Source organism: Gavialis gangeticus, unplaced genomic scaffold (genome assembly GCF_001723915.1).
Source record: "Gavialis gangeticus isolate Ggan-Ray unplaced genomic scaffold, GavGan_comp1, whole genome shotgun sequence".
NCBI classification, from domain to species: Eukaryota; Metazoa; Chordata; order Crocodylia; family Gavialidae; genus Gavialis; species Gavialis gangeticus.
The window spans coordinates 5,048,539-5,061,748 of record NW_017729000.1 but is presented as its reverse complement, the minus strand read 5'-3'; the positions used below and the strand labels follow the sequence as shown (position 1 = coordinate 5,061,748).

The 13,210-nt window shown below is 47.8% G+C and overlaps 1 protein-coding gene across 3 annotated transcripts in view; it reads right to left on the bottom strand.

The window, feature by feature from the left end:
• GLRA1 (glycine receptor alpha 1) overlaps window positions 1-13,210 on the bottom strand; it is a 29,570-nt gene that overhangs the window by 10,854 nt on the left and 5,506 nt on the right. For all 3 annotated transcript variants that reach the window (XM_019506470.1, XM_019506471.1, XM_019506472.1), the window contains exon 2: window positions 9,499-9,566. In XM_019506470.1, coding sequence (XP_019362015.1) covers window positions 9,499-9,566 — 68 coding nt within the window. The remainder of the gene's footprint in view (window positions 1-9,498; window positions 9,567-13,210) is intronic.

Sequence of the window (13,210 nt, the reverse complement as noted above, 5' to 3'; positions counted from 1 at the left end):
GCTCTCAACCGGTGACATACCCCATCAGTGTTGTCTCTCAAGGAACTGTATTTTTTATGATTAGTTTGAGCCTCATAGCTGAGAGACCCATCACTGGACAAACCGCTGCTGTCCTTGACATCTACTTTACCATGGTGATCCCCAAATCTACATCGTGTTAGGTCTCAGCAAGCCTTGATTGAAGTGCATGCAGCTTGATGAGAAAAAATTGCATGAGAGCATCTGCTACTAGGCCTCTGGGGCTGATCAACTATTGCTTGGTGACCTTGAGGATCAGGGGCTGAAGGTGTATCTCCAGGATGGCTCTTGTGGAGGATTTAGGGGTAGAAGACACCAAAAGCAATTTGCATTTAGTATTTTAACTGCTTGCTTTCTGAAAGCACACCAGGCCCCCTATTAGGGAGGGAATTCAACTGGACCCCACATTTCTTACCGACAGACTTCATCGTCACCAACCTCAAAGTTCCTGCTCCATTGCATCATTTCATCACCACCATTAGCAGTGACTGTGAATTTAGGACTTCAGAACAGCTCCTCTGGCCTGAGACCCTCTCATTAGGCTTTTTGGAGACATTACCTACCGCGTAAGGAAGCAGCGCTACTACGCGGAGGCGGTGCGTGGTTGTGCTCAGGCAATACCAGCCCAACCAGTATCTGCCTGTGCTCTCTGTGCCAACCAGACGACATGTTACTGGTAGTGCTCGAGTGATGTTGTAGCTGTGATAGTCCAGGAACTGTGTGAGGTGCAGCTTTTTGTGTGCAATCATTTCTTGGACCAACTGCAGGCTCGGGTTAGATTTAGACACGCTTTCAAATGCAGTGTATTCTTCAGGTGGCAGAAATCCTCCTCTCATACGTCTGACTAATTTTCATAGACCTGGCCTGTTACCTGTCACCACTATAGAAAATAACATTTACTGCCTAACCTTATAGTTCCCCGGGGTTTTCTGGACCAAAGCTGACCGCTGAGCTCTACCTCATATTCATTGGCCGTTCTCCTGAACGCATTTTCGGTTCCTTCTGGTTGACCACTGGCCACCCAGTAGTATCTGTGCCTTTCCCCCCAGTCTTTCACGTGAGAAAGGCAGCTGCCAAATTAAAATGGAGAGGATGGGAGAAAGACAGAGAAAGAAATGAGCACTGACTCCCATGTGGGTGATGGACGCATTGAGTCCCTGACTTCATTTGCATTGTCCAAGTCTCTTGGCAGCTGGCAGAGCATCGTGTCATAAACCAATTTCACTGCCCTTGACCAAGTTAATTGTTAGTACCAGGGTCATGGTTTTATTTAGTGCCTCTCCTTCTTGAGCTAGCCTGAAGCGTTTTATGAAGCAGTGAGTCAGACGCTGGCAATGAACTGACTGTGCAGCAGCCGTTCTGCACTCATCAGTATTGAAGGCACAACGTGGATGATTTAGGGTCTGGTTGGTTTGTTTCCTTTCCGCGAGACAACGATCACCGGCTCTGCTGGGTTATTCCTGACTCTGCCATCAGGACTGACTGTCAGTTCCCACCGCAACGTACCAGGAAGAGGAGACCAGGGTGGCACTGGCAGCGCAGCATCTGCCCGCGAGACATCCCAGCCTGCAGTGCTGCGTGAGCTCCGTGCTGATCAAAATCCAAATATACGACCTCTTGTCCCAGAGACAAGATGAAACGAACCAAATGGGCGTGGGGGAATTGGCTTCCACCACCGTGCAAACCCCGACTTGCAGAAGGAGGGTTAGTCGATCGTGTTTTGGGTGCCCTGCACTTTTGGTGAGGACAGTCCATTACATAACGTCCCCTAGAAATCAGTTTTAAGGCGCTAAATCCCATCTGCAGTATCTGAGCCTAGGAGCTGTGAGTGACCTTAATAATTTTGACAACAGCAAATGGACCAACAACTTGAAGTTAAAGGAAATGGACTTTAGAGCATGGAAAATAAAACAAAACCCGGCTCCTTTCCCCCACCCTCTCCTTCTGCTGAGATCCAAATGTCACCTTCACAGGCACTAGTGGATCTTTGTCACTTCATTATCCACCTCTCTCTCCCCAAGGTAACGTGTCTTGAGAAAACTGAGTAACTGTGGACATCTAATAATGAGGGCCCCTGCGCAGGACTAACCCATCGTACAGATCTGCAAGGAGAAAAAGAAAGAGGGAGAGATGAAAAGGAGAGAGAGCACAAACAGCCCTTTCCACGGCACCCAGCCACTACCTGAACACGCTGCGTGCATTGATTTCTTTCTCTCCCTGTTTGTAAAGATCAGTGGTGGTTGCAGTCAGGGGAAATCAATGTAATTGTCCTAATAGGCAGAAAGCAAAAAGCTGTTTTGCTTATTCAGCTGCAAACCAGCTGAACACGAGCAGGTCAGCTCCATCTAGGCGTTGGTTTCATGTACGACACAAATCAAATCCATGTTTGGAAGAAACTTCAGTGGTCGCTGCCCAGAGCGTGCTCAGCCTGATGGCACATGGCGAGGGTAGAAAAGTGACTGATTTCCACCACGGGGGCTTGTGTTACTCAAAATCAGGAGTAAATTCCTGGCTTCGGCTGCAAGAGTTGCCAGCTAGAAAGGAAACGGGAGGAAAGAGCCGGGTGGGAGCAAGTCTGCCATTGCAGCTTTGGTAGAGGAGGAGCAGATGGGTGTGTGGGCAGCACTGTCCTTCCCCATGTGAGACCCTGACCAAGGGTCAAATGAGGATGAACTTTGTCTCATGGGACATAATCTGCTTTGGACAGGTTGTGCAGAGCTCACACCACCCCAAGAGTTTGCATGATCCCCCTGCTGTGCTCTCTCCTGATTAGGGTCTTACACTGTGCTCATCGCCACCGTGTCTGAGCGCCTTCCAGCCATGCATTCAGCAATGCGACAAACATCTATTGCAGGATTGTTTCTCTTCTTCCTTACTGCGAACCGCATGCAGGGGAGTGTTTTGGGAGGGTTTCTGCATATCAGGGCAGGCACACCTCCCTCTAGCATGATACTGGAGAAGCCAAGGCCAAAAAATGTGCCTCACAGCTGAGGAGGTTTGCAATGGTCCTGAGTTCCTGGGAGAGCTGATAACACAACCTTTGTGGAGCTTGTCTCCTTGTCCTCATTGTGAAAAGTCCCCTTGTGCCAAGGTGGTTTAAGGAACTGAACATAGTCTTTAATCTGGGCAGGTAAGTGGTCTTGAGGGACCTGGCGTGGTCTTTCAAAAGCCTTTAAAACCAGGACTGAGATCTTGAGGTTGTTCAGGGTTTTTGGGAAGCCAATGAAGAGCATGCAGGAGAAGCGGGGATGTGTCTGGGGTACCCAGCACGGCTGAAGAGATGGCCTGTAGCATCCTCTACCATTCCCAGAAAACACCGCACTCCAGAAGCGAGAGGTCTAGCGATGCAGGTGCATTTTCCCATTGGTACTGGCCCACCACTGCATCTCATGGTGAGTGCTGCTGAGGGCAAGGAGGATGGGAATCAATTCATCCACTGACAAGATCGTCTCTCAGCACCTCTAAAGACATTTGTTTCCCATGTCTTGGCCTGAGTGAAGACTGTGGTTGGATCAGGAGGTTTGCAACACTCACAAAAGACTTTGACTTGCGAGCTTAGGAAAATCAGATGCTGACAAAGGACCTCAGCGCTAATGTAGACAGGCAGGTAATGACCTACAGCCACCATTTATCCCCTCACCAGGGACGGGACTATAATTTTCAAGTCATGACTAGGGGCTGCTCTCAGCTTCAAACATCCTTATTTAACTACAAGGGTCTGAAGTTTGCCCCCTGGTAAGCCTGAATAGCACAGTGGCATATGTGATCTGTCTTTGCTGGGTCTGGGAGGCCCAAGCAGCCAGAGAATAAATGACCAAGGAGAATATACAAAGCCCTGCTGACATCTCTATGAGGGGAGGGAGAGGAAAGGAGAGGTCAGTGTGGAGGAAGACTACACTCAAGCCAGCTTAAAACTGTTCAGTTCACCAAAAATAGGTCTTTATTTGACTCCCTGTTTATTCCCTGGAAAGAAGAAGACCTAGAAGATTTGTTTTCAGTTTGAGGATGGTGCATGGGACTGAAGGGTGCTTCTCTTTAATGCTACAGGTGCATTGTTGACTGTCTGTCTTGGTCTAGGAAAGCAATGGAGGCCATGGGTAATGAATCCAGTGCTTTACCCAGGTCTGTCACTCATTTGCTGGGAGAATGGGAGGAGAGGCTTAACTTTGCTCTGCTCTACTTCCCAGTGATGGGGTATCTACACCCAGCAGGGTGATGATCTGGAGAGGGTTAATGTAAAGCCTTATTACCTTCCCCAGCTGTGAACAAGCCCTCCAGGAGGAAGCAGGTGCTGTGAGTGAGTGCAGGTTAGGCAGCAGGTAGGCAGAGCCCTGGCTGCGTTGGGAGAGGCTTTGGAGACGGAGGCTGAGAGAAGCTATGTAAGCACCGAGACCACCCCTGCAGGGAAGGTAGGGCACAACCCAGGGCAAGGGGATGGCGAGGAAAAAATGCCCCTTCCTGCTGCTAAATGCAGAGTCCCTGGCTGGGACCCAGAGGAGAAGCCTTGCCCTTCCTGGAGCTGGAAACTCTCAGGACTTGCAATCCCTGGACCTAGGGTGATGTGGGGTCTCCCATCCTACGGCCAGCACTGATGGCCTTTTCCTCCATTGCAAGCTATCGAGGTTTTATGTAGCAGTGCAGGTAACGGGGGTATATTCTCACCACGTCAGAGGAGGGGGAATGCATGGAGGCCCCATGGGTCCTGAATGCCACTGCAGGTTGCAGAGCGTTAGTCTCATCCTACTGCAACTGAGGGGTGAGGGAGCCGTGGGGAGCAGTGTTGGAGCTGGTGAGTCCAAAGCTAGGTGGAAGCAAGGGTGATTTTGCAAGCACAGGGAAGGGGAAAGTGTGTCAGGTCACAGGAAGACCTCAGCGCCGTTCCACGTGTGGCTGGGAGGGCTTCTTTGTTCCTTAAGCTACATTAGCAAATTATTCTTCTAGTAAAATCCCTGCTGCAGAATGGTGTAATATCTTTCCGGGGGGAACCCCCTGCATACATACAGAGCTGAACAGATGTTCCCGATGAGAAAAATTAACTGAAACTTCAGGGGGGGGGAAATGCAGAGTATTATTTGAAGAGATATCTCTACTCTGGTCACTCCACCTCATACCTCTAGTTGGACAAAATATTCACGGGGAAATTGGGCGACCACTGGCATGTGGGTGCTTTGCACATCACTGTAGGATATAAGGCAGATTAAACCCTTTGAATTTCCCTTCCCCAGCCAATCAGAAATGGTACTGTGTTCCAAATGAGAAATTTGCCTTTCTTGATATTATTTTTTATTTCCAAATTAGAATTTAAGTGTTGTCAAAAGGCATACTTGCATTTTGCCTTTTTTATTGTTCATGTACTTTACATCTAAAGTCCCATTTTGGGATATGTTTTTTTTTTTTTGCGAATTGGAAAATGTTACAGGCCTCGAAACAGCAAATGCCAAGAAGCCGAGAGAAAACACTTTTTATTTTTTTTCCAGTTTCCCTCCCCACTGTGCTTGCTGTTCCTTATGTGACTCGGCTTTGGATGAAGGACAGGCTCAGGAGCCATATTTTCCCTGCAAGGTTTTATCAGCTGTTTGATTCTTGCTGGATTGGAGCTCGTGAGGTTTAGCGTGTTGTTGGAAGTCCATTTCCAGGCGGGATTCATTATCCGATTGGATGGCTTATGTACAGATGGCTTCAAACAAGTATTTTACAGTTGGACAGATAGAGCCTCCAGCTTCTCGTGTCCTTATTAGATACTTGTTCGGCGAGTGTGGTTGTGTTGCAGCTGGTTTATAAGGTCACGTTTGGTTTGCCCTTTTCAAATGGGATGAATTCAGTATGAAATGCCTTTTAAGCAGCTGACAAATACGTATGCAAAAAAGCACCGCTGAGAATTAGAATCCCAAAATGTCAGCGCGTGATCTTTCTTTTCAATTCTCATTTATTACCTGCTGGTAAACCCACTCCACCTCTGTAGAGAGACCCGGCACCCATGGATTTCAGCTGCTATTTTTAGTTTGTACGAGATTTGAAACTTTTTATTTCCGTTCCTCGGTGTGCAAGCCAAAAGAGAACTGCCCGAGTTGCTAATAAAATCAGTTGCAGGAAAGGATGCTTCTCATATTTATGTTAAATATGGAACCCACCTGCTGTTGAATGTATTACCATAGTAATATTTCAGGACAGAAAGAGGCCAGCTAGACTCATCCATCCATCTGTCCTGCTCTTTGTGCCCTCTAATGTTTCCTGACTTTAAGTGCATGTTTAGCTCAATACGTTCCTGGTAGCGGCTTCTTTTCTTATCTTTGGGCTGGATTAAACACAGGGTGGATAACGCCGTAAGAGCCTTGACCTGTCCTGCTCATCTCAGTCACCTATGGACATATCGGGCCCGGTCCAGGCCTGTGTTGCCTTCGTTTTTCGTCCCGTGCAGCAGTGAGAGCTGTTGGCATCTGCTGATCTTGAAGGACTGCCTCTTCCCTGGCCCTGCCTATGGGAGCTCATTTCACATGTGAATTTTCCCTCTTTGCTTCTAGATCTCGCAGTTCTTCACTCTTCGCCTTGCTTTTTGGGAGCTCCTACAGATTCCCTCGGACTGCTCCCATCTTTTTCTCCCCTCACCACCTGTTCCTTAATGGATGTGAACTCAAGTTTCCCAACTTCTTTATTTCTCATGCTCTTGTTTTCTTCCTGATGCTATGGAGCTCAAAGCTATGAAGTATTCCTTCATCGGTGGTCTTATTGGCCCCACACCAGACTCTTTATAAGTCAACAGCCGTGTCTTGTACATCAACTAAGAGTCCCAATGCAAGTATATTTGTATATAGAAATACAAATAAAAATACCCGCAGCAATGGAAAGACCCATGATTCGGGTGCTAGGGAACTACTTTGTACAATTTGGTGTAGAAATGGAGCATCTGAAGTGTACAAATCTGGGGCCTTTTGTAGTCTGAAGACCAGGCTTGAGTCGCAGCATCCCTTGAACCATGTACTTCCTCTCACTGCACCAGTGAAGTACGCTTGATGATGTTACCCTAACTAATTCTGTTTTTGCTATTTAAATCCACGACTTTCAAGGCTGAAAGTTTGTGCTTCTACTTTTCCACCAAAAGTCCACTAACTCGGAGCAGTTGCTTGGTCTGGTACCTTTTTTTTATCCCCACTGAAAACTGGGATTGAACTGAAAGGAAATATTTTCTTGGGAAATTCTTTTTATTTTTTTAAAGTTTAACATGTTGTTACATTAAAATAGAAAAATGTCATCAGCTCCAGCAATAGCTGATGCCAGCCTATACATGACCAGCCTCTGGAGACATGAGAGAGTCACGTATTCTGCACTGCTGCTTTGCAAGTGAGTAGTGCATCTTGAGTTGTAGGCCTGGTTCTTCTACTTACTCTAGAGAGAGCAAGTTTCTTGTAGTTGTTTTGAATCCAGCTGGTTTATGAAACCTTGGTGCAGCAATCTTCCATTGAAATATAAGGTTCTGTTAAATCTGAAATGCTTCCCCAAGTGGGGTTGCTTTCGCTGGAACAATATCTTGGAAGAGAATAAGGGGGGAAGATATTCCAACAGGATGTTTCAGTCCCAATCATTTTGAAATGATGATGCCAAAAATAAAAAGTGGACCCTGGAACAAAAATGTTTCAGCTGACCTGAGACCATTTTCCCCCCCACCCACCACCCCCAATTTTTTCTTTGCAGGGAATTTTGAATTTCTTTTTCATTTTTTCATTCCGATTTGCCACAAAGCCAAGCTACAACCTCTTGACATTGTCTCTCCTTCATTCAGTCTGGCTCTTCTGTCACATTGCTATAAACAGTTGCTAGGTGGTCAGCTTTTCAGCGCTCAATCCAAAATGCCAGGGCACTGGTGAGTCCCAGTGGCTGCTCCCAAGAGCTATGCTTTTGTTTCGCAGCGTCTGTTGAAGCAGAATTGACATCTGCTGCCTTCGCTCACATAGGCACTCACAGAAAAAAATACAGTTCTTTCCAAGCAGGAATGGGAATCCTTTTTTTTGGAGGGGAGAATCCAAGATGATGCGTCCTGCAAAATATAGCTAATACCTGCAATATGCTTCTGAAGTCTGCCACATGTTTCTCCTTGTTAGGCTAGCTTAAGATGTGCTTGTTTGTGTCACCCCAGTTCATTTGGGATTTCTGCCTTTGCATTTTAATGTATGGTTTATGATATGCCTTAGGAAGCAATATAGACCAGCTATATAATATCATCTTTCTCTATAACACACAGAGAGCTCAATAGACCAGCCCCATCTCCTGTGCAGTCTAATACTTTTTCAGAGGAGGATCTATTTAATGAATTCCTGATTGCACGCAGCACCCAGTGATGCTCTGTGTTGAGGCCATGTGTTCATAAGGGTCCCACACTCCAGTTCGTGAACAAAGACAAAAATTCAATGCAGTTGTCATTTATTCTGCTGTACCTGCACATGACTGCAAACATGCAAGGGGTTTAGGAACATCATGATACAGCGACAGGTGTTTCTGGGCTTTGCTCTGTCCTGCCATGCAGCTGAGGACTTGATTTCCTGAAGTATTTATCGAATCCTGTTCTTAACGTGTAGGACAAAGTACCGGAGTTGGATTTATGCACATTTCATCCCACATCTTTCCAGAGAGACCATTACAAAAACAGTTGAACCTCATATTTCTGGATGGACAAAGTTCTTTGAGTGAATCTGATATCTTTTATTAGACCAACTTAAATAGTTGGAAAACCATTTTTTTTTTTTTAGCAAGCTTTCGGGTTTAAAAACCCTTTGTCAGGCTGAGGAAGCCTCTGCAGATGTTTCTGGATGATCTTTTAATTAACACATCAGGAAGGCATTGTACCTACAGAGCCTTGGGTTGCTTTTTGCTGATTATATCACAATTGACCTTTCATTGCTCCATCTGACAGCTATTATCTCCTTTTCTGTGCAATGGACACCTCCTAGCTCCTTACAAATTAGATGCAGCTATTAGCAATGTTCATTTATTTCCTGATGAAGAGGGCTTGTGCTGGCGTATGTTGGTTTTGATCACGTGACTGTTCAGTTTCCCCCTGCAGATTCGGGCTCCAAAGAGAATCCGGATCTGAAGACCTTCCCCAGCCTCAGGGTGCAAACTGGATCGGTACTTAACTCTGATCCCTTTGCTCTACAATGGGCTCATTTGAAAATCCCACCTCTAAATGACCTTGAAAGTTTGGATGCATCTCTGAACTTTGGGCCTTAGTCAGATCTTAAGCAAGAGGTAAATGGAGCACATTTTACATCTTCCCTCAATTCCGTGTATTCTACAATTGAGAACATCAGCTCTTGAAATCTATTTTTATGTGCAGACGCATGCAGGATCATAGTCTTTGAACAGTGAAATGCCTCAAGGTTTGTAAGTTGGAGCTATTAATTTATTCCCATCTGAGGTCTACCCTAGGAAAAGAGAGCAACAGTCCACTTTAGCATAATAAAAGCCAGGAATGCTGCATTTACTTACCATCGTCGTTTCGGCAATCGAACCAAAGCTGTTGATGAAAATGTTGCAGCTGACGTTTACTGGGGGGCCTGCACGACAAAATAAGACTGTATCAGTAACATGGCTCTAGAGAGAGGTCACTCAGCCTTGCTGTGGGAACTTGTGGCCTCACAGGATTTATTCCTGGCTTTGCCACTCCCCATCTGGGTGACCACAGGCACATCATTCTTCCACCCTGTGCCTCAGTTTCCCCATCTGCACAATGGGTAATGATACTGCCCTTGTTTGGAAAGCGCTTCATTGAGCACTTCTGTGTAAGAAATAGCTGCTGTTGGCATGGTGGTTGACTGGACTATGCAGGCCATAACCCCTCCTCTTTCCCATGGATGTCTGACCATCTACAAGGGATCTGCGTATGTCCCCACGATCATGTTCGGCACTTGACTGTATCCTAGGAGGTCAGATCCTGAGGTCTGTGCTCAGTCAGTCTTCAGGAAACTGCTCCCTGAGGATGACAGGAGGCTGGTTTTAATTGGTAAGACACTAATATTGAGCCATAGGCATTCCCTGAGGGAGTCTCCTTCCTTCACTCATTGCAACCAGGGAGGCTTTAAAGCTTCTTTGGCACTTGCTACGGGGTCTGGATCTGACATGTGCTTCTCATCCGTGTTCCAGCGCACACATCTGCTAGTCTTACACACGTGTGGGAAGCTGACTGTATCTTGCAAGCCTCAGGGTGGGCGACAGTCTGCATGGGTGGAAGGGGCTGGAGACTGAAGGAGAAACCAGGGTGGTCACACGGTGCTGTGAGGGGGTTCATGGTTTGTGGCCCTTCATGCTGTGCTGGCGGCAAACCCGTGTTGGTGCAGCCGTGCACCAGTGGTGCGTGCAAATCGGACTCTGGTGCTGATTGGCTTGAGGCTGCACAGGGATGGACTTGGGAAGGTGCCAGGGCCTGCAGCTCAGCACCAGGTGATGGAAAATCAAGCCTGAATAAGGGGTAAGCACAGGGTTCAGGACCTGTAGACTTCCTTTTACCTGTTACCTTCACCCCCAGGAGAAGTCCTAGTCATTGCCTGCACTCGGAGGGATAAAGTGGGCTGCAGTTTCTTACCTCTCTAGTTTGAAATCACATTTTGGGGCCGTGCCTAACTCTCAATAGAAGCTCTTTAATGGGGTAAAGTCAGCCCCTCCGCTGATGGACACTGGCATCGCTCCATCCGTTTCCACCAGCTGAGCCTCTGACTGCTCTCGCAGCCTTTTCGTAACAGCCCTGCTAGGCCGGAAAGCTCAGTTTGCCCCTTTAAACGGAGCCAGAGGCCAGCCGCTCAGGGCGCAGCGGGACGGCCTGTTGGACCAGGAGGAGAGGATTAGAGCTGGAATCCCGACTCTGCCGCTATATTGGAGTCATCAGAAACAGGCCGCCCAGTGCTTTGTTCCCTCTCCCCTTTGTTTCGTGCCTGTTATTACCTGACCGTTTTACCTTTGGCGGATTAGGGGATTAGCCGAGTCAGCAAACCCCCCCCGCACGAGCAGGGCTTTGTGCACGGCTCAAGTGGGGCTGTGCAACTCAATGGGGACAATGGAGCCGGGGCGAAGCGAGGGCTGACACGGCATGCACGTGGGGGTGAGGGGAAGGGGAGCCTTTTCACCTTTACTGCTCCAGCAGAGAAACAGCACATGGGGAACACCTCAGGGCTGGGGTGGGGACTGAGCAGGGCTGTCTGGACCCTTCAGCAGGGCTTGCTGCAGCCAGAAAAGGACCCACTGTGAGGGCTTCCCCCGCTGTTTCTGGATGCCTTGAGTTTACTCCTGCCTCTTCCAAGTCTTTGGAGGGAACGTTTCTTTCCTCTCTTATTCTGCATCCCCTGTCGCTTCCGTCGGAGCCGTCTGGACCCTTTAGCTGGCCTCTCTTGTCCATACTGCAGTCATTTCTGCAGCCAACTCCTGTGACTGCAGCCTAGTGCGGAGATCCCTTAGCATCACTGGCTGCAGCCTCCAGGAGCTCTGGGCTGGATGATTTGCTCATCAGAGTAAATCTGCCTATGCAGAGCTGCTGGTTGCTGTGTCTAGACTGCTTGGCCACCCCTGCACTAACGATGGTCCCACCAGTGACTGAAGCATAGATCCATATTCAGCCACATGCATCCACTTGTGAGATCTGGGAGGGGTTTTTTCCCCCCTGAAAGCTCCATCTTCTGGAGTCCTGTGACCATGTCAGAATTTCAGCTTCCTTTTTTTTAAAAAAAAAAGGGGGCAAGTTTCTTGCACCTCTGACTGTGAACAATAGTCTGACACTCTGACCCCCAAAAGCAGATAATTAAGAACCCAGCAAGAACCTAATCATAGTTTTTGAACGTGCTGCGTCGTTCCCGTATTTATAGCTGTTTAGAAGAACTCAGTCTTAGCAAGAGAGATTCCATTCACTGGTTTCCTAATTAAAAATAATAAGTTTACTAAAGCAATGTGCCAAAACCAAGCTCTCCAGAAAAGACCCCAAACCAAACACAAGTAGAAAAATTCAGAATGTGTTTCAAAAAGCCACGTGTTAATGAATAAACCTATTGCATACTTAAAAAAAAAGAGTAATGACTTGCTATTTTTCCGACGCATCAAAAGAAGAGGCTATCCCACAGCTTGGTCTAGATTTTGGTCTCCCCTATACCCAGTGACTGGGGATCCCTCAGCTCTGGGTGTGGAATTGGTGTGGTTGTGGTCAAGTACAAGAGCACCCAAACTCATCTCGGCTGGGGTCTTTCCCATCAAAATAGCTGAGGCATGTGGCAGGTTGGAGAGAGGAGGTGCTTTTGGCTCCACTTGACAGATGGGAAGACTGAGGCACAGGGTGCTTTGCTGACTCACCTAAGATCCAAGGCAGCGGAGCCCCCCACCTCTGCCAGCTGAGTTGTTCTAGCATTGTGAAGCGGAGAAAGGGTTTTGTTGCCGTCTGGCAGCGGGCTGCAGCTTGTCCCATGCTTTAGTCCAGCTGCCACCACCCATTCAGCAGCTGGCACCTTCCCAGAGTGCACTCTGGCAGCATGGCTCCCAGGCGGGAGCTGTGGGGAGCTGCCAGAAGCATGTGGATGCATGCATACATGCATTGGGGGTTTGCCAAGGGTGGGTGTTGTCTGCACCCGGCTGCAAGGCCTCGGTGTCTCAGCTCCCTTCTGAGTGACGATGCCCATCCCTTCCATTCAGCTCCGTCAGCCGGAGCTGGCTTTTCTGCCCAGCCAATCCTTCTCCATCCAGATAAAGGAGCACTCATGCAAACCCCCTCTGCCTCTCCTGGCTTGGCCTCCTGCCTGGCGCCTGGGGCTCTTGGGTGCTTTCACTCTATTGTTTGCCTCATTTAGATTGTAAGATCCTTGGAGCATGAACTACTTCTCCTTCCCTCTCCTTCCCGATGCTCAGTAAACACTCATTTGCAGACACCTAACATCTGTCGTTCTAGGTGCTCAGAACTTCAGTCTCTGGAACAGTCTCATCCGGGACATTCTTCCAAAAAAAAGGGGGATCTAAAGATGAGTTTAGTGGTCAGAGATGATCTTGTTTCTACCCCACACCTCTCGGCTGTACGTTAGTATTTCACATGCTGCCTGATGGCTTAGGCTTGATATACTTCAGGGACTTGACATCAGCGGCCACATCTGCAATCTCGCAGCTGCACAGAGATGAAATACTCGCTCATTTTTGGTCCAGTGATTTTTTTTTTTTTTTTTTTTTTAACAAGACT